Source organism: Chrysochloris asiatica, unplaced genomic scaffold (genome assembly GCF_000296735.1).
Source record: "Chrysochloris asiatica unplaced genomic scaffold, ChrAsi1.0 scaffold00232, whole genome shotgun sequence".
Classification (NCBI taxonomy): Eukaryota; Metazoa; Chordata; class Mammalia; order Afrosoricida; family Chrysochloridae; genus Chrysochloris; species Chrysochloris asiatica.
The window spans coordinates 1715014-1736458 of NW_006408750.1; the positions used below are offsets into that span (position 1 = coordinate 1715014).

Sequence of the window (21445 nt, forward strand, 5' to 3'; positions counted from 1 at the left end):
TACCTCTTGAAATGGTTGAACATTAACCATTTCCTTTTGATAGTGATTCTGTGTATTCCTTCCATCTTATCTTGATGCATTCTGCATCATTCAATAATTTTCCCAGAGAATCTTTCAATAACGAAAGTCGAGGTTTGAATTTTTTCTTCAGTTCCCCCAGTTTGAGAAATGCTGACCGTGTTCATCCCTGTACTATAGTTAACCATTTTCTTGCTGTTTTTACATACATTAATTTTAAAAAGAATATATGCTATGAGTGATAAACCAGTAGATTTCAAAAACTCATTGGAATAAGTAGATAACTTTAAAAAGTTTTGTAACCTATGTGAGCCTCTATTTTCCCATCTATAGAATGGGAATGATAATAAGGTGGTGTAAGCTTATTCCATGTTCACTTAGTGATAACTAGAACTGTACCATCATTGTTGTCACCACTTGACTTTTCTTGCCTTGAAGACTTAACAGTAATACTAGGGAAATTGTTTAAATTAGAATTTGTGAACTTATTTTATAAACTGTAATGCCTAATGCCTTATTGTGCTTACCACTGTGAAAATAGTTAGTAAGAAGGGTAACAATATTCACCATCATGCGGTTATAATAAGAATAACATGAACTTGGTATGAAACTATTTCCTAACCTGGAACCTCTGATTCAAATATTAGGCTGTAGTAATGTAATAATTGCATTATTAATATAATAATAAGGAGTTCTGATAGCGTAGTGGTTATGAGTCGGGCTGCCAACCTCAAGATCAGCAGTTTGAAACTACCAGTGGCTCCATGGGAGAAAGATGAGGTGTTCTGCTCCCGTAAAGATTTACAGCCTCGGAAACCCTGTACAGGGTCACTTTGAGTTGGAACCGACTCCACAGAACTTAACAACAACAATGTAATAATCCTGGCAGTACCCATTTATTGAGTATCAAGCCTCAATTGTTGTGCATAGTGGGGTTATCCCCACCACTATACAGGTGAGGAAGGTGAGATGCAGACTTGAAGCACCACACCTAAGATTATACCCAGTTAGAGGTGGCGGAAACAGGAGTCTAACCCAGATCCATGTGACTTGAAAGTGCATTGTTCTCTTTCCACTATTTACTGCTACTGTCTGTTTGACTTCATTTAATATTAGTGTTCGTTTATATTCCCTGAGTTTATAGTAGCCAAGGAGCAGAGTAGAGGCTACACTAGGCAGTGGAATGGAACTGAGCATGGGGTCCTAAGAAGACCCTCAAGAGACGGATTGACACAGAGGCTGCAACAGTGGACTCAAATATAACTGCTGTTGTGAAGATGATATTGTCGTGTTGTTGTTATGTGCTGTCGAGTCGGTTCTGATCCATAGCAACCCTCTATAGGGTTTGCAAGGAGCAGCTGGTGAGCTTGAACCACCGACCTTGCAGTTCAAACAGCTTTACAGTCTGGTGCATTAACCCACAGCACCACAGCAGGACTATAGGACCGATAAATGTTTCCTTTGGTTATAGACAGCGTCTCTATGATTCCCAGCCAACTGGATGGCACCTAACACCAGTCCCCAAAGTAGAAAAGTCACACCTGGATGATTATGAACTAGTAAATTGACTTCCCTGGGCCTCACTGTAAGCTTTTGAGAGCTGTAACCATGAAACCAGTTTCCCTGGGGCCACAGCCCAGGAAACCTTGGCAACTGTGGGTTTTCACATGATTGGGAGAAAATGTGTGAGCCTTTTAAGTGTGTGAGCCAATTGGAAATCTATTCTCTAGGTGGATTTTGTATTCAATTCAATGTGAATGTTTTTCATGGCTTTTAATGGTGCTAAATTGATTTAAGTTCAGAATGAGCTAAGGCAGACCCAACACTAGAGAGCAAATCACATTGGGAAATCGATTAAATTTCTGTGGTTAGAATACCCTGGAGCTACCCATGAAATAGTGGCCTGTTCGCAGCAACTCCAGATTCTTCTATGACCATCCACATTTAAAATGCAGGAAAAACTTCCTGAATTTCTCAATTATCCTGTTTTTATGCAGTCATTCAGCACTTCCATTTCTTCCACAAAAAAACCCCACAAAACATTTATCTATATCTGTCGCTGGAGTCCTGGTGTGGCACTGTGGGTTAATGTGCTGGACTGCAAAATCAGTTTGAACCACAAGGTAGGCGGTTCAAGTTTACCAGCCACTCCTTGGAAAACTGTACAGAGTTGCTATGGGTCGGAACTGACTTGACAGCACTTCACAACAACATATTGTCTTTGTATCTCAGGACTTTGGTGATGGCACTGTAGGATAAGCATTGGAATTCAAGTCACAAGGTCAGTGGTTTGGCAGTTCAAAGTCACCAGTCACTCTTCAGAAACCTTACACAGCCTCACTATAAGTTGGAACCACTCGACAGCACTTAACAACAACAACAACAATCTTTATATGTATGGAATTGTGGTGTGGCGCTGTAGGATGAGCACTGGCTGCTAACCACAAGGTTGGCAGTTCAAACCCACCAGTAACTTCTTGGAAATCCTATATAGGGTCACTGTGAGTCAGAACTGACTCTATGACACTTAACAACATATCTATATATAGTTTCAATATAAGGAAAATTGACTTAAGTTTTCTGTTTGTTGTTGTTGTTGTTAAGTGCCATCAAGTGGGTCTGGACTCAGAGTGACCCTGAATAGGGTTTCTGAGGAGCAGCTGGTGAGTTTGAACTGCCGACCTTGCAGTTCAAACTGATTTTGTGGCCCAGTGCTTATTCTACAATGCCACACCAGGAATTCAGACTAGGAAAAGTCTCTGGTGGAATACCAGCTTTGTTGTTGTTGTTAAGTGCTGTGGAGTCAATTCCTACCCATAGCCACCCTGTCCTTTTAAATGCATGTTGAGACGAATCCAGTAGATTAGTTTCTCTTTTGTAAAAAGCTATGTCTCTTGAAGGTCTAATTAGGATTCTCAGGACGGGTGCATTATTCTTTTTCCAGACTATTTTTCCATGTGTATGATAGTGGAGCTCTGGTAGTGTAGTGATTACTAATCGGGCTGCAAACCTTAAGGTCAGCAGTTTGTAACTACCAGTTGTTCTGCAGGAGAAAAATGAGGCTTTCTGGTCCCGTAAATATTTACAGCCTCAGAAACCCTGTACAGGGTCGTTATGAGTTGGAACCGACTCCATGGCACTTAACAACAACAGTGGTATGGAAACAACTAGCCAACCAACTGGCTGCTCTGAAGCTGACTCCGACTCATGGAGACCCCATATGTGTCAGAGTAGAACTATGCTCCAAGAGGTTTCAGTGTCTCATTTTTCAGAAGTAGATCACTAGGGTTTTATTCTGAGGTGCCTGTGGGTGGACTGGTGTCACCCAGAGTTAGTGTTAGTGTTAACTGTTGGCACTACCTAGGGACTTTATGGTATAGAAAGGTCCCTTCTATTCAGAAGTGGTAATGGGTCACTTTTGCCTTGCATGGATTGGTAAGATTTGAAAATATAGGGTTTGTGAGTATATGAGGAACAGCAGGCCAATGATTTTTAGAAAATGGGCTCTGGACCTTAAAGAATTGGGTGTGTTGTATAGCAAACAAAGCTCTAGGGAAGACTGCACTGTTGTTATGGGTTCCTGTTTTCTAGGTGTCTCTCAGGCTGTCTGAGTGTTTGGATGGCCCAGTCAACATGGCGTGGACGAGTGCCCATCCCAGCCCTAGTTTCATGCTGCACAAGTTCAGTGATGATGATGTCCTGATGACCAAGCAAAGGGTTTTTGCAAGTGTCCAGGAAAACCTAACCTGATTGCATCTCCTCTGTTGCACGTCTTGGCTTATGCAGCATTTGTTTTTTCTTTCTCTTGGACTCATTCATGGGCTATTATGTTAGGTGGTTAATACCTCTTTGTATTGATGCAGGAAGGAAGGAAGTGGTTAGATCAGGCCATTCATTTCTTTATTTAACCTTTATAGCTTTACAAAAGTTGAAAAAACTGAGGACCAGAAAACTTAAATAACTCATCTGCTCTCATAAGGCTTATATCATTTGGACTTTGAAAGGTCATTTTGACTATACCACACTGTTTTTCAGCATTTCTCTCCATTTATCGATCCATGCATCCAAAACTGTACACTCACACACACACACACACAGGGACACAGACACTGTAGTCAGTAAAATAAATACCATGGGCCATTGTTCTCTTGAATGCATATTCTAGTTTGGGAGACAGACATATTTCACACAATCATGCCAAGAAATGTAGGTCAGCAGTTGTGCTGTTTACACTGAGAGAGAGGTCAGTGGCCAGTGATGGGGTTTTTTGATGTAGGTGGAGAGATCAGGGAGGGTTTCTCAAGGAAGTGATACTAAGTGGGAGATCTAAGATTCTCAGTTACGTGGGCCATAGGGCTTCTAGGTGAAAGTTACAGCCTGTGCAAAGTTTGTAGAGAAAGTGTGGTACATTCAAAGCTCTGAACAAGAGCTGGTGTGGTTGGGGTGCTGAGAGTCAACAAGAGGAGGCTGGAGAATCAGACTGGGACCAGGCCATGCAGGGCACTTTGGACCATGTTAGCAATTTGAGTTATATCCTCCTGAGAGCAGTGTGGTGCCATTGGTGGTGGTGGTGGTGGTGTGCCGTGGAGTCGGTTCCGACTCATAGCCACCCTGCATAGGGTTTCCGAGGCTGTAAATCTTTACAGGAGCAGAAAACCTCATCTTTCTCCTGCAGAACAACTGGTAGTTCCAAACTGCTGACCTTGAGGTTAGCGACCCAGTTCATAATGACTACGCTACCAGCATTTCATCAGGGTGCCATTGAGATATTTAAAAAGGGAGGCTGACATGATCAAGTGTCGTCAAGATCACTCAACTAACAGTATGAACGCCAGATTAGAGTAGGTGTGAGGAGAGCAGTTAAGGATTTTTTTAGGTTTTCTGGCAACAGAGGCCTAAACCAGGATTAGAATGAACTAGACAGAATCTGGAGATAGATTTGAGGGATTGATAATAATTTGAATATAGAGGATATAGTTGTGCTATTTTTCTTACCACCTTCCTTCCACCAGTACCTTCACCTCTTTTTTTCAAGGTGAAAAAAGCCAGAAGACAGCATTTTAGGTGAGCTTCCAGAAGCTCCTGAGCGTGGCAGTCACCTTTTGGACCTCATGGTATGGCAGTGACCATTGACTTCAAATTCCTGTTTGTCTCTCTGGCCCACCACCCTCGTTCTCGTTGATAAGGAAATGGTTTGAGCCAAAATTCACTCAATAACAGCAAAAAACATCAGCATAGGACACTGTTCTTTTAGGCCCTTTGGAGTAAAACTGTTTCTGGATTTAACCTGCTCCCTCTTCCTAAAATTGATACAGTAGGCAGGTAGCATAAATTCACTTTGTCAGGCATATCTTGTCACATCATTGGTGTGCCATATGATTCTCTATGCTGAGTGAGTTTGGCTCCCCTTTCCATTTGAAAAATGTCTAGGTATGAGTTAATTGAGTTTCAGCTGAAAGAAATCCTTCAGAAGACTTTGAGAAACAAAGCAACCCTGGCCCCCTCCTTTCTCTAAAAGGAGCAAAAGAACCAGGCTTCAAATGATGGCAGTTAAGAGGGTGATACGGTTCTCATTTGGGAGGTCGTTGTGGGTAGTGCTCTGAGCTCAGTGAATGTACGTAGTTGTTATTGTCAGGAGCCTGCAAGTCGGTTTTGACTCACAGCGACCCTGTATATGGTTTCCAAGGAGTGACTAGTGGGTTTGAATCACGGGACTCGTGGTTTAAACCGACCTGGCAGTCCAAAAATTCTATGACAGCTATTTTGGCTGTTTTGTACATAAACCTGGGCAGAGCTCGACTTGGGGATAAAGGTGGAGGAAAAGCCAGACCTAGCACAAAGGTGGATGTCGGGCCTGGGAGCCTCCAGTACTGTACAAGTCATCACAAATCAAATTAAGTGAATAATGCAAGCCTAGTCGATATTTAATATGAGATTATTTCTGGAGATTATGAGGATTCAGAACTTGCAAATAAACCCCTGACCTTTTCTGAGCTTTGGCTCAGTGAAAGAGTTGATTCACCTGCTAGAGGGGATTATGGACAGCCACTTCCATCTGGTGGAGTGCTCTGACTTTTTCTGTCAGTAGAGACTTTGCTGGGCGGTTACGGTGTTCTAAACCTTTTATTGGAAAGTCACTCTGCAGACTTCTTGTTGTTAAGTGTTAAGTACCACCAAGTTAGTTACACTCATAGCAACCCTGTGTAGGGTTTCCATGGAGCAGCTGGTGAGTTTGAACTGCTGACTTTGCAGTTCACACTGACCTTATGATTCTACAGTGTCACACCAGGACTCCACTTTATAAAACTAGAAGAGCTGAATTAACTTAGATTATGTACCCACCGGGCAGAGATCAGGGCTAATTATCTGACTGTAGATGCTCTGCAGTCCCTCCCATAACTCATCTGTCAGTTTGTCATACTGTGGTGACTTGCAAGTTACTGTGATACTGCAAGCTATGTAACCAGTATTGTAAATACCAGCAGGGTCACTCATGGTGGACAGGTTTCAGCTGAGCTTCCAGACAAAGACAGACTAGGAAGAAAGACAGGTGGATTACTTCTCATTGTGCAATGACTGAACCCTTCTGAACAGCAGTGAAACACTGTAAGATAGCACCAGAATATTGAATATTGTAATGGTATGAAGAGCACCAGATATAGGGCCTCTGATTGGAAGGCACTCAAAACATGACTGGGGAAAAGCTGCCTCCTCAAAGTAGAGTTGACTCTGATGACGAGAATGAAATAAAGCTTTCAGGACCTTCATTTGCTGACGGGACACAATTCAAAATGAGGAAAAACAGCTGTAAGCATCTAATCATAATCGGAACATGGAAGAAAAAAAAGACCAAAATGGATGCCAGAAAGAGACTCTGAAATTTACTCTTCAGTATGTTGTTGTTGTTAAGTGCCGTCGAGTCGATTCCAACCAATAGTGACCCTATATGGGGTTTCCAAGGAGCAGCTGTTGAGCTTGAACCACCGACCTTGTAGTTCAAACAACTTTGCAGTCTGACGCATTAGCCCACAGCGCCACACCAGGGCTCATCAGTATAGAAGATGCTAAAGCAAATGGAAGAAATGAGGAGGTATAAGGAGCTATGGTAGTGTAGTAGTTACGAATCGGGCTGCGAACCTTAAAGTTCAGCGGTTCGAAACTGCCAGCTGCTCCACAGGAGAAAGATGAGGCATTCTACTACCGTAAAGATTTACACCCTCGGAAACCCTGTACAGGGTTGCTATGGGTCGGAACTGACTCGACGGCACACAACACCACCACCACCAACAAGAACTGAACAGAGATTTTCAAAGGGCAGCTTGAGATAACAAAGTCAAGTAATAGAATGAGATGTGCAAAGACCTTGAGTTAGAAAATCTAAAGGAAAGTACACAATCAACATTTCTGAAGCTGAAAGAACTGAAGAAAATACTCAAGCCTTGACTTGTAATATTGATGGATTTTATGGGAAAAATATTGAATAATGTGGGAGGCATCAAAAGAAGATGGAAGGAATACAGAGTCACTGTACCAAAAAGAAATGGTCGATGTTCATCTATTTCAAGAGCCAGTGATACTGAAGGTAGAATTACATTGGCAAAGAAAAAGACTCTAGAAACGGATGGAATACAAATTGAAATCCTTCAACAAACTGGTGCAGTACTGGAGAAACTCATTCATCTGTGCTGAGAAATTTGGAACACAACTATCTGGCCAGCTGATTAGAAGAGTTCCTTATTTGTGCCCATTCCAAACAGAGGTGACCCAATGGAATGCAGAAATCATCAGACAATATCATTAATATCAAATGCAAGTAAAAATTTCTAAAGATAATTTTAAAACAGCTGTTAACAGTGCATTGACAGGGAATTGCCAGAGGTTCAAGCCAGGTTCAGACGAGGACGTGGAATGAGGTATATCATTGCTGATGTCATATGGTTCTTGGCTAAAAGCAGAAAATATCAGACAGATGTTTGCCTATGCTTTATTGATTATGCAAATGCTTTTGACTGTGGATCATGACAAGCTGTGAATAGCATTGTGGAGAATAAGTATTGCAGAACACTTAATTGTGCTCATGAGTAACGTGTACATAGACCAAGAGGCAGTCGTTTGAGCAGACAAGGGGACACTGAATGGTTTAAAATCACGAACGGTGTGTACCAGGGATGGATTCTTTCACCATACTATTCAGTGTGTATGCTGAGGAAATAATCTGAGAAGCTGGAATATATGAAGAAAAACATGGCATCAGGATTGGAGGAAGACTCACTAACAACCTTTGATAAGCAGATGATACAACCTTCCTTGCTAAAAGCAAAGAGGACTTAAAATACTTACTGATGAAGATCAAACACCATAGCTTTTGGTATGGATTGCACCTCAATGTAAAGGAAACTAAAATCCTCACAACTGGACCAATGAAGAGCATCATAATAAATGGAGAAAAAAGTGAAGTTATCAAAGACTTCACTTTGATTTGATAACACTGTTACCACTCGTGAATGTAGCAGTCTAGAAGTTAAATGATGTGTATTGCATTAGTTAAATCAAGACCTCTTTAAAGTGTTCAAGATCATATGTATTAGTTTGAGGACTAAGATGCTCCTGACCCAAGTCATGGTATTTTCAGTTGCCTTATGTGCATGTGAAAGTTGGACAGCGAATAAGGAAAACCATAGAAGAATCGATGCATTTGAGTTACGATGTTGTAGAATAATATTATAAGCACTGTGGACTGCCAGAAGAACAAAGAAATCTGTGTTGTAAGAATTGCAGCCAGAATGCTCCTTTGTAGCAAGGATGGCGATACTTTGCCTCTCATACTTTGGACATATTATCAGGAGGGTCCAATTCCTGGAGTAAGGACACCGGGCTTGATAAGGTGGAGCATCAACAAAAAATAGGAGGACCTCCAATGAGACGGATTGGCACATTGGCAGCAGTATTGGACTCAAGTGTAATGACTGTGAGGATGGTGCAGGACCAGGCAGTGTTTTGTTCTCTTGTGCATAGGGTTGCTATTGAGTCAGAGCCAAATTGACAATTCCTGACAAAAGCACAGCAACAACCTTTTGGCTGTCTGGTGTGTAAACCTGGGCAGAGCTGGACTTGAAGATAAGGGTGGAGGAAAAGCCAGACCAAGCCTTAGCATCACGAAAGTGGGTACGGGCCTGGGAGCCTCCAGTACTGTAGCAACTCATCGCAAGTCAAATTAAGAGAATAATGCCAGCCTAGTCGATATTTAATGAGAGATTTTTTCTGGAGATTATAAGGATACAGAAATTGCAAATAAATCCCTGACCTTGTCTGAGCCATGGCTCAGTGAAAGATCGGAATCACCTGCTAGAGGGGATTATGGACAGCCACTTCCATCTGCTGGACTGCTCTGACTTTTTCTGTCATTAGCAAACTCTGCTCGGTGGTGATGGTGTTCTAAGCCTTTTATTGGGAAGTCACTTTTCAGACTAGAAGAGCTCAATTAACTTAGATTCTATACCCACTGGGCAGAGATCAGGGCTAATTATCTGGTTGTGGATGCTCTGCAGTCCCTATCACATTTGTGGCTCTCAGTGCATCTTAAATAATAAAGCTGTTGGTAATTATTAGTAACCTAATCACGAGGTCAGCAGGAAACTCCAGTGGGTGAGAGTAGATGTTAACATTGTGTGTGTGAGAGAGGGAGAGATGGAAATGCCTGGATAGTAATTTAGAGCAGTCCCAGTATAGATATTCAAAGCAGTGATTGTTAAACTGTGCTGGCTGAGTATACTGGTATACTGTTGCAGCACTGGGTTTTGATGTGAATTTTGTTGCTTCACGCAATTTTATCTATTTAAAAAACTGCAATTATTACCATCTGTATTAACTTGAATACATTTGAGGCTAACGGAGAGTTACTTTGACCTCTTAATGTTTGACTTTGCAGTATGCAAATGTTATACATTCTTTAACTGAGACAGCAAGTGGTGTTGTTGTTTGGTTCAGTAGAGTTGGTTCCAACTCTTGGCAACACTCTGTGGGGTTTCTGAGGAGTGGCTGATGAGAGTGAATTGCTGACCTTGCAATTCAAACCAATCTTGTGGTCCCATGCATCATCCTACAGCGCTATACCAGGACTCCTGTGACATTAGTATGTACTGATACATGCTGCGTACCCATGTAATGTGTAAGGGCATGATGTCTAATATAAGACTTATTTCAAGAAACTGGATTTGCTGGTTTAAAACCAACTGAAGAACTTATAATGCTACAAAAGTCAGAAGAGGAACTTTTACTTAGAAGTTTAGTATGGCCACTTTTGCTTTCCCATTTTTGTATTGTAATTACTGTTATTGTTCAGTGCCATCAAGTCAGTTCCAACTATATAAGGCTTCTGAGGAGCAGCTGGTGGGTTTGAACTGCAGACCTGGCAATTCACAGTCCAGTGGTGATCCCATAGCACCATACCGGGAGTCAGATATACTTGGAAGGTTCCAGTTTATTATTTTCCATTAGGTAATACTTAACTGCAAAAGGGTCTTGCTTAAGGGTTAGAGCTGAGAATGATGCATCTAGCTGATATGAAGTGAGGGGAGACACACAGGAACACCCAGACTTGAAGATAGTACCCATTTGACCTACCATTGATGACTTGATAATCAGAACTTGACTAGAAGATGATAATAATAATTTTTTTGTTGTTTTGTTAAAGGGAAATGAGGGTAAATTGCTACAACTTGATGAACTTGACCTATACTCATGGATGTAGTAGCTCAAAATACCAACAGAGAGGGAAGGAGTCTTCACATCAAGTATCAATGCTATCCCCTCTGTACACAGGGTAGATAGGGATGGACAACTTAGATATTGGGTACCTGAAATGAGGGGTAATAAAGGCATGGAGTGACTGGCTTACAAGGTTTCAACAGGGAGTTTTAATTTCACAATGTGCAGGGGAAGACAGAGTCCCCATTGAATAGTTTTCATCTTATCTTGATGGGTCTGGTGAAAAGACCTGGGGATGAGAGTCCTGTGATTCAATAGTGAGAAGTTGTTACCATGACTAATTGAGACTGTTAAAATTATAAAGGTAGAAGTTTTCTAACAAAAACAAGGGAGTAGTTAATCTTACATTCCAGAAACAGAGGACCCTAGGACCATCAAGGGAGAAGAGCACAAGTGGACTGTGATACCTTATCCAGAGAAGCAGCGGCACCAGAGATGGAGGCAGAGCTGGGGACATGGAGAGAGAGATTGGCTGAGGATACTAGATTCATGGAAAGAGAAGGACTGAGAGCTGGTAGCCAGGAGACAGACATGCAGAATGGGCCCTTTGGTGGCACAAATTATTATATATGCCTGATTGTTGCTGTTGTTGTTGTTTTTTTTTTTTTTTAAAAAAAAGCTAAAATGAATAGAGAGAAATACTGTTAACTGATGGTACATGGAGAGGATTATAATCATTGTAATGAAACAAAGTATATGATTTGTTGAATGTAAAACTGATGATCTGCCCCGTAACCTTTGATTCAAATCATAATAAAAACTTAAAAAAAAAAAAAGGGGAGGGGGGTTGGTGGTGGAGTTCTTGCTTATTCCTCTCCGTTCCATAAGGAAAGATTCAAGGACTGATGTTTCTCAGCAGGGTCATATGTAACTCTGTCCTTATTTCTTCCACTAGTTGGACTGATGACTTTGTGACCATATATCTTCTGGTCAACATTGTCAGGCACTAGGTGCTTCTCAATTCTCCAATACTTTTAGTGGTGTTCATGGAATAAGAAAACAGAATAGGGTAAATGTTCATTAAAATCTAGAATCAGATTGTGTTTACACATTTTATCTTAAACAACCAAGTTTGGAATCCACAGCTTCCCAGAACACTATGTGGAAAATGGTGGGGTTTTTTAATCTCCCCAAATTCTTCTATTATGGATTCTCTATGGAAGGATCCTCTTACTGCTAGTGCTATGGGCCATGGAGTCAGTTCCAACTCATAGCGACCCTGTACAGGGTTTCTGAGGCTGTAAATCTTTATGAGAGCAGAAAGCATCTCATCTTTCTCCCACGGAACAGCTGGTAGTTTCGAACTGCTGACCTTGTGACTCGCAGCCCGATCCGTAACCACTACACTACCAGAGCTCCTTATGGAAGGATCCTCTTAGGCACCTCTCAAAAGAAGAACTAAAAGGCTTTACCTGATTGATAGTTATTATAAACATTTGGACCCTCCTTAAGTATAAAAAGTGACTCCCCACACAAATAATTTCCTTCTGACTACTGTATAAAAGAATGAAAATTTTCCCTCTACATAACAGTATTGTTAGTCATTAGGGAAATATAAATCAAAACCATGCTGAGATACCACTTCACACACTCTAAGGTGACTGTAATAAAAAGGACAATAACAAATGCTGACAAGGATGTAGAGAAATTGGAACCCTCATACATTGCTGGTAGAGTATAAAAGGTGCCGCTACATTGGGAATGAGTTTGATCATTCCTCCATGGTCCAGCAAAAAGTTACCCTGTTGTTGTTGTTAAGTGCTGTCAAGTTGGTTCCAACTCATAGTGACCCTGTATAGGGTTTCCAAAGAGCCTGTGGTTCAAATCGACCTTGTGGTTCTAGTGCTTACCCTCAGGGCCATACCAGTACTCCAAAGATACCCGTGACTTAGAAAAATCTACTTCTAGCATAGACCCACGACAAATGAAAACATATGTCTACAGAAAGATTTGTACAGAAATGGTCATAGCAACATTATTCATAATAGTCAAAAAGTGAAAACAAGTTTAATGTCCACCACCTGAAAAAAATGGATAAATAAACTGAGGTTTATTAATATACTGGACTGTTGTTCAGCCATAAACAGGAGTAAGTACTGATAAGGAGCTCTGGTAGCATAATGGTTATGAGTTGGGCTGCTAACCTCAAGGTCAGCAGTTTGAAACTACCAGCTGTTCTGTGGAAAAAAAGGAGACTTTCTGTTCCTGAAAGGATTTACAGCCTTAGAAACTCTATACATTCTACTATATATATGAAAGTACATGCAAATAGTGTCCTAAGTGGAAGAAGCTTGAGAAAAAGGCCATACATTGTTTGATTGCACTTAGATGAAATGCCCAGAATAGGCAAATTCATAGAGACAGGAAATAACTTAGTAGTTGCCAAGGTATGTAGTATAAAGAAAAATGAGGAGTTGACTGATGATGGTTTGGAGTTTCTTTTGGGGGTTATGAAAATGTTCTTGTATTTGACAGTGGAGATCGATGCTTTATTATGTAAATATACTAAAGGCCACTGGCTTGTAGACTTTAAATGGGTAAGCCTTATAGCCGGTGAATTATATCTCAGTGCTGTAATAAAATGAAATTCCAACAGGTATTTGGCCTGTGTATATGGTAGTGTGTTATTGCATTGGGAAAATGTCTTATGTGTGAGTTACTTGAGTTTCATATGGAAGACGGATTTACATCTGGCTTATGGTCCTAGTCAGAAAGCTTGAACTATCCCAATTAGTATAAAGAGTAAATGCTTGGAAAAGGGTTGAATTAGTAGGCTCCTTACAGCTTTTAAGTGAATGAGAATGAGGAATGATTTTTATAGCAGGTGATATCCAGGGAGAAAAACATTTGTTTTCCTACTTCTTTTCTGGTACTTTACTATCCTAGAGGCTGAGTGGGTTTGTAATAAGTATCACTTAGCAATAAGTATGTGTGTAAGTACAAAAGCTATTTTATTTCCCTTTGGGAAGAGACATTATGGGAAATTAGCATTCCTTTTTAGTTTGATTTTGGGAATTCTCTGTGATTATTTTTAAAAGAATTTTTATCTTTGTTGGCTCTAAGGTCACCCAGATACGTAAAAATTGGAGAAAGGTTCAATTTAGCTTAGATCCAAGATGAGTTCAAGTTCTGTTCTCTTGTCATATTTTACAAGTTTATCTCTAAAATTATTTCTAAAACTCACTTTCTTATTGTACATCATTACCTCCTCCACTCTGAACCCTTAGTCTTGTAGCATGCCATGGTCTAAGGAGGTCAAAGATGAACCCATCCTTAAAGATTACCAAGCATATCTTGTCACTGGGAAACTGGATTGTAATGGATTTTGAGTCTGGTTACCAGATTGATAACTAGTGATCTTCTGTTTTCTGAATGATTTTAGTGGACTTAGAGTAAATGGATAACCTTTCAATTTTACACACAGAGGACTAACTTTATTGTCTTAGTGGTTCTTTGTTCTTGACTGTTTAAATTTTCCTTTAGATCTTTCCCCCTTTTTATCTAACCACCTGAGCAACATAATACTTTTATCTTTTATGTAGCTTGCTGGTGACAAATAGTATAGACTCTGGAACCAGGTTTCCATGTTTTATCTCTTTGGCTTTGGACACAAATCTCAGTTTCTTCATTTGCAATATGTGGCTAATAATAGAATCATCCTGGAGGACTTGCAAGAATTAAATGAGATAATCCATAAAGCAGTTACCCAACATTTATACAGCTCTGACTTTGTGCCTAGTCTGACAACTTCTGTTTACAAAGCAATTTAAAGGATGCTAATGCATCAGATTGCAAAGTCATTTGAACTACCAGGTTGGTGGTTCATCTATGATGAGAATTAAATGAAATAATACTTGCATTTATTATTTTTATTGTTGTCCTAGTTATACCAGCCAGTTTTATCATAACAAGATACCTAACCACCAGGGATTGGGCTATTGTGGGTTGGCTGAGTTTTGTCCTAGGTTGGTTTGCACAGCCCACCTCTTGACTTCATCTCTTGTTCTTTCAGTGGCACAGTTGGACAACATTGGCTTCAACATAATCAGGAAGTGCATCCATGCAGTGGAAACCAGAGGTAAAGTAATTCAACAGATGGCATTGTTCTCAAAGAAGGTCATGCATTTGGTGAGGCATCAGACCTGCTACCTGCTGTTTTCTAATTTTAAGTGACTCGTTAACTCCCCAAATACCACAGTCAGTGTGTTTCTGCAAGTTGTGTTGCCCCGGGACAGGGTCTCTCCATTTATTTTGTGTTGTCCACCTCCCCTTTGGCTAGTGAAGCTTTTTTTCAGAAGAATGTTTTAAAATGCATATTTTAAAATTTTACCAAGGAAACCAGTTATTTCAATTCAGTTATCAAAAGATTTCCAATCTACCCTAGCTGTAGTATATCAATATATGTGTTTCTTTGTGAATGCATTAAATAGCACAAGTAATAACTAGCATGATTTGGAAGTATTCCAAGACATCTATAACAATTATAATGTGTTATGAAAGTATCTGATTTCTGAGTAAGTGGGTACTGCTAATGTTCCAGGAATTTATTGCTTACATTCATAATAAAAGGAAATGCAAAAGTACAGTTTTAGGGTAAGAGAAATAAAGATATGATTGCTTTCCTGACAAAACAGAGACTCCCAGTGGACTGCCTGGGGTCCATGGAGCCTAGGTTAGGGACCTCTGCTTTGGGGAGCCAATCCCTGGGGATTATCCAGGTAGAGAGAAGGGCAGAGATGAATGTTCCTGGTAGCCTGCAGTGGTACAGTCAGGTGCTGCCTGTCCCACGTTGATCTTCCCAGGGCCAACATGAACAAGAAGCTCGTTCAAGGAAACTAGTTAAGCCCAATAGTTCTCTATCTCCTCCTGCCACAAAGGAGATGCCGGAGTTCTGGCATTCTGGAGCTTCAAATGCACTGGTCTGTTGGAACCCTGACAAAAGCCATGAACCATATTTCTACTTGATTTGATTTTTATCAAAGATGTGAGGCATATTTATTCCACAGTCTCAACCCAACCCTCTTTATTTGTTTGGTAGGGATTCTGTTTTTTAAAGCAGGGCCCATAACGTGTATCAGTTAAGAAATATAAACTTCTCTATAGAAGCTATAAAAACATCAAGTAGAGAGGAAGAAAAAAAACGAAACACACAAAAAACAGAGCCTCAGAAGCTTGTATTCCTATATTTAGTCAAAAAGTATTCTCATCCAAGGTGATTATTTTCATGTGTAAACATTAAAAAAAAATTTTTTTTTTTTTTTTTAGTGTTTGCCTTTTTCTGCTATGCCTCCTTCAACAGTTGTTGTTGTTGTTGTTAAGTGCCGTCGAGTCGGTTCCGACCCATAGCGACCCTGTACAGGGTTTCCGAGGGTGTAAATCCTTACGGGAGTAGAAAGCCTCATCTTTCTCCCGCGGAGCGGCTGGTAGTTTCGAACCGCTGACCTTAAGGTTCGCAGCCCGATTCGTAACCACTACGCTACCAGAGCTACAGTTAAGGCAGTTTAAAAAGAAACATAATATATAACTTGCTGTTGTTGTTAAGTGCCATTGAGTCAGTTCTGATTCTTAATGACCTTGTGTAGTGTTTCCAAGGAGCAGCTGGTGGATTTGAACTGCCGACCTTGTGGTTAGCAGTCAAGTGTTTATCCTATAGCACCACACCAGGACTCCAACCTTGAGATAATAAAATCAAAATATGTGAGATTTCTGGGAATTGATCTTGAGGAAATAGATGGGCAAAGACTGAGCCATAGGTATACTTACACAATGGTGTTTTAAAGGTAACAAAAAACAGAAAACTAGCTCAAAATATGTCAGAAATTGGTTACTGCATGGTAAACCAATTTTGCATGGTACTTCCATGCAGTAGGAAAAGAAAAAAAAGAGCCACTAAAATGCAATGGAAATAAATCTATTGATATGGCAAGATTTTATATGTTGCAGTTCCCAGATTACTAATTGCATCTTTAAGAATTTATAGCTAAATCAGACCAGCTGCATATGATTCTGATCTATATCAGTGTAAGGAAAGGTGCTCTGGTGGCATTATAGGATAAGCACTGGATGCTAAACACAGGGTGGTGGTTCAAACCCATCAGCTGCTCTGTGGGGAAAAGAGGAGACTGCTCCCATAAAGGTTTATATTCTCAGAAACCCCACACAGGGCTACTGTGAGTCAGAACGGACTCAATGGTCGTGGGTTTGGTTTTTGGTTAACACAAGGAAAGGCTTGAAACCTTCTCAACTATTTAAAAGCTGCATGTGCAGCCAGTGAAGGTAATTGTAATCAAGGATTTGTTTTGATTAGAGATTGGTCCAATCATTGTGGAGTGAGAGTGTGAAAATGATGGGAAGACTGTATCGGACATTGTCCAGCTTCACAAGGAAGGAGAAGGAGAATCACCATCAGCCTAATGCAAACCCAATTGTGGTAAAGCGATCAGTCTCCATCCTCCAATCTTTTTAAAGAAAAACCAAGTTTGACACCAACCATCCCTCCCACTGCACCCCTCTACTTACCAGCTGGATTCTAGAATTCATTGCTACACAGAACTCAGAGAAGATACTCACAACTATGGGGTTTATTAGGGAAGTCAGCAGGTTATAATTCAGGATCAGAACTGCTTAAGACACAGTTCTTTGGTCAGGACAGCCTCTTTCCAGCCATGCTTCTTGTTGTTGTTGTCATGTGCCATGGAGTTGGTTCTGACTCATAGCAACCCTGTACAGGGTTTCCAAGGCTGTAAATTTTTACAGGAGCAGAAAGCTTCATCTTTCTCCCGTGGGACAGCTGGTAGTTTCCAACTGCTGACCTTGGGTCCATAGCCCAATTCGTAACCACTACGAAACCATGGAGGCATTTCTTTGGTCCTCGAGACACCTTGACCTCTGACCTATTTAGGCAATGTTACAGAGCTCTTTTAGGGCAGTTGATAAGTGCATTATGGGCACTCCACTCTACTATAAGCCAGTGCCTGGAGGCAGTCCACTCTGCAAGGGAGCCTCCTGCCTGAACACACTGAGATTACCTTGCTTGGTGGACTGGGAAGCACACTGCTGTTTCAGGCTATGGCTTTTGGTTCTGTTACTGCCACTCTTGACACTCCTCTACTGCTTCTCTGGTATCACAGCGTTCTGTCCCCAAATCAAGATGGTTGAAAATGCAGGGAACTTGGGATCTAAAGCCCATGCTACACTCCTGGCTTTTTTTTTTTTTTTTAATTGTTCATGTTAATGATTTCCCTTTTCTCACCTTCTGAGATGGCTTACGTTGAACCCAGCAGAATGGCCAAATTGATCAATCCTGTCATTAGAGTTCTAAGTTTTTACAGTCATAATTAATCCTGTTAATAGTCACTCACAACTGAATCATACAATCCTGTCAGCATGTTCCCCCACTTTGGCTTAGCCAGAGTCATCAGGAAGAGAGACCATCTGTATGGTCTCAGCTAGCTGTTTGGTAGGAATTACAAAGACCATGGCTAGAGAGCCATATTAAATAATTCACTGCACTGCAAAGGCCAAATTTTCATGACATTAATTGCACTTAACAACAACAACAAAGGATAAATAAATAGGGTTATCTTTAAGTTGGCTGTTCATAACCTGGGAACTGCCTGTGTATACATATATGTAATATAAAGTGCAAGTGCATTAGCTCTGTAGGGTAAGTAGTGGGCTGCTTACCACAAGATCTGGAGTTTGAGCCCACAGTTGCTCCACAGGAGAAAGATGAGACTTTCTGCTCCCACAAAGATTTACAGCCTCAGAAATCCTTTTCTGGGTTGCTGAGTTGGAAGTAACTTGACGGCATTTAACAACAACAACAATAGAAAGTGGAAAATGCAAGTTACAGAATGACTAGCTCAGTATGAACCTCTTGTACGTATGGAAAGTCACGGGGTGGCAGGATGTGGGGGATACGACATAGGATCTATAACTTCAAGTGTATTTATCTTGGTGTTATAGTGTCTCTGATATTTTTTATTATCTTTCTTTGATTTATCTAACTATGTAAACTACAAGTTTCTAATTTTTTAAGCATGTATTACCAAGATAATTTTTCAACAGGAGTTTTCATTTGATTTTCAATTTCAAAAAAGGAATGAGAAATGTGAGGTGTAGGATTACCAAAGGTAGTACATAAAAATGGAGTCAAGTGTCAGTTCAAAACAAAAATACTTCCTTATGAACTTTATATAGTTGCCTGAAGCTGACCATATTCTTTTTTTTTTGAAGCCCAAATCCATAGGGAAACCTAATCCTTTAAAATAATTTATTGAGTCTGTGGAATAAGTGTAAACTCAGGTGGACAAGTTTTCCTAATGCTAAATCAGAAAATATATGCAATGCATAATAAAGGAAAAAGAGGGTCGCTAGTTGGTCTCTTAGCATCCACCTTTTGTCTCTTTCTTCCCCTACAATGAGGTTAAACATTATATTCTTTAAATCGTAAGCAACTGTTCGTTTAGCAAAAGGGGAGTTAAGAACAGTGTGAGTTAAATTCCATTTTGGCATAAATGGTTGAAGGATGTGGGGATTTCTCCAGTGTGGTGCATGTTTGTATACTTATGTTTATGGTGACCCTAGATTAACAGGCATTCCATACTGTCTGGAGTTTGTTAGTAATCATTTAGGGGAAGCCAGGACTCTGTGGGCTAATGCATCAGACTGCAAAGTCATTTGAACTGCAAGGTCGGTGGTTCAAGCTCACCAGCTGCTCCTTGGAAACCTTATATAGGTTCGCTATGGGTCAGAATTGACTTGGCGGCACTTAACAACAACAACAGGGCTATGTAACATCCTAGGAAGGCATAAACCTGAAAGGAAAGAATAGAAACACTTCAAAAAGGACAAGTCCTTCAAGTTTGTATGTTACTGAATAATGTGGTTCTGCAGCTGAGTAACTCGGGTTCCTCTCATTGTTTTTGAGCAGGGGATCCAAACCTGTGAACCATACGGAATGATGTGCATAATTTTACAGGTGCTTTTCAATCTTAACATTCCAGATAACTACCTTTTATTCATTAGTTCTACTGCTCTTTAGGTGTTACTAAGGAAACTGCAGAATCCGACTTTACCTGAATTTCTTCCCTGCAGTTGTGTTTTGGCCCTTAAGTTTTTTATAGTATGTTGCTGTTAAGTGCTGTTGAGTTGGTTCTGACTCTTAGCAACCCTGTACATTTCCAAGGAGCATCTGGTGAGTTTGAACTAATCTTGTTATTGGTAGCCAGCGTTACCCTACAGTGCCATACCAGAATTCCTTTTATAGTATAGTTCTTTGTTTTATTTACTATAATGTTCCATAGACTCATCTAGGTGCTAGGGGTGTAATGGTGAACAGGGTAGAATCATTCATTGTACTTCAGAATTTGCATTCTAGTTGCGAGAAAAAAAATAAGGAAGAATTCAAATAAGATAATTTCAGGGATTGTTAACGGATATAAAGTAATTAAAACAAGGTAAGGGAATGCCCAGTAGTGTTGGTCTTGAGACTTTACATTAAAGAGGTTGCACATAAACTGAAACCTATATGATAGAAAGATCTGGGAGCATTTATCATCAGCAATTGGAAAGGCTGTGAGGTCAGGCATACGTTTAGTATACTGGAGTAACAGGTCAGGGGACCTAGAGCAAAGTGTAGGACTCTATTGGTCATGTTAAGAGCCAGTGAGTTATAATGTGTCAGATATGATGGGTTTAGGACAAACAGAACAAAAGCCATTTTGAACCATTTGGTTTAAACTGTCCCTTTATGTTTCTGGTAATCTAAACCCCATGCATTTAAATGAACCAAAGTACTGAAATGAATTTGTTCTTAGTTCTCTGTTTGGGCATTAAAAAGGATACTTACTAGAAATTAAGCCTTCTGTTTGTCCAGTTGCACATTTTCTTGTGCTTAGGTTCGCTCTTCTCATTTCTCTTGATATATAAGTAGAATGCCTCCTTTGCCATTAGACCAGAAGAACTGGATGGTGCCCATTTTCCATTCCTGAACATTGTGATCAAAGATTCCACAGAAAAATTCTAACCAAAAGGGGGAAAATGCAGAATTAAATTTCAAACTTCCATGTACTTCATACTTAAGCCATCATGATAAACCCCTGAAACTATTACACTGAGGTCATCTTTAAACCTTAAACTAAAAATATCCCCGGATGTCTTCTTCTTTTTTTTTATTTATTTAAGGTTTTTATTGAGGATTGAGTGAAAGTTTATAGGGCAGATCATTGGTTTTACATTCAACAAAGCATACACCTTGTTTCATTACCATGATTCTATTCCTGTCCATGTACCATCTGTTAACAGTGTTTCTCTATATTCTCTTTAGCTTTTTTTTTTTTTAATACTCAGGCATATATAATAATTTACACCACCAAAGGGTACATTCTGCAAGTCTGTCTCCTGGCCACCAGCTCTTAGTCCCTCTCTTCACGTGAATCTACAGTTCTCAACTCCTCCCTCTATCCATGTCCCCATCTCTGCCTCCATCTCTCCTGTCTCTGCTTCTCTGGATAAGGTCCCACATTCTGCTTGTGCTTTTTTCCCTTTGTGGTCCTAGAGTCCTTTGTTTCTGAACTGTAAGATTAACCACTCCCCTGTTTTTGTTACAAAACTTCTGCATTTACAGTTGTGACAGTCGCAATTAGTCATGATAACA

At 40.3% G+C, this 21445-nt stretch overlaps 1 protein-coding gene across 1 annotated transcript in view; it reads left to right on the plus strand.

Annotated features, from left to right (window-relative positions):
* Positions 1–21445, plus strand: part of ARHGAP26 (Rho GTPase activating protein 26) — a 692304-nt gene that overhangs the window by 374263 nt on the left and 296596 nt on the right. Inside the window, exon 12 of the mRNA XM_006873269.1 lies at positions 14798–14863. Coding sequence (XP_006873331.1) covers positions 14798–14863 — 66 coding nt within the window. The remainder of the gene's footprint in view (positions 1–14797; positions 14864–21445) is intronic.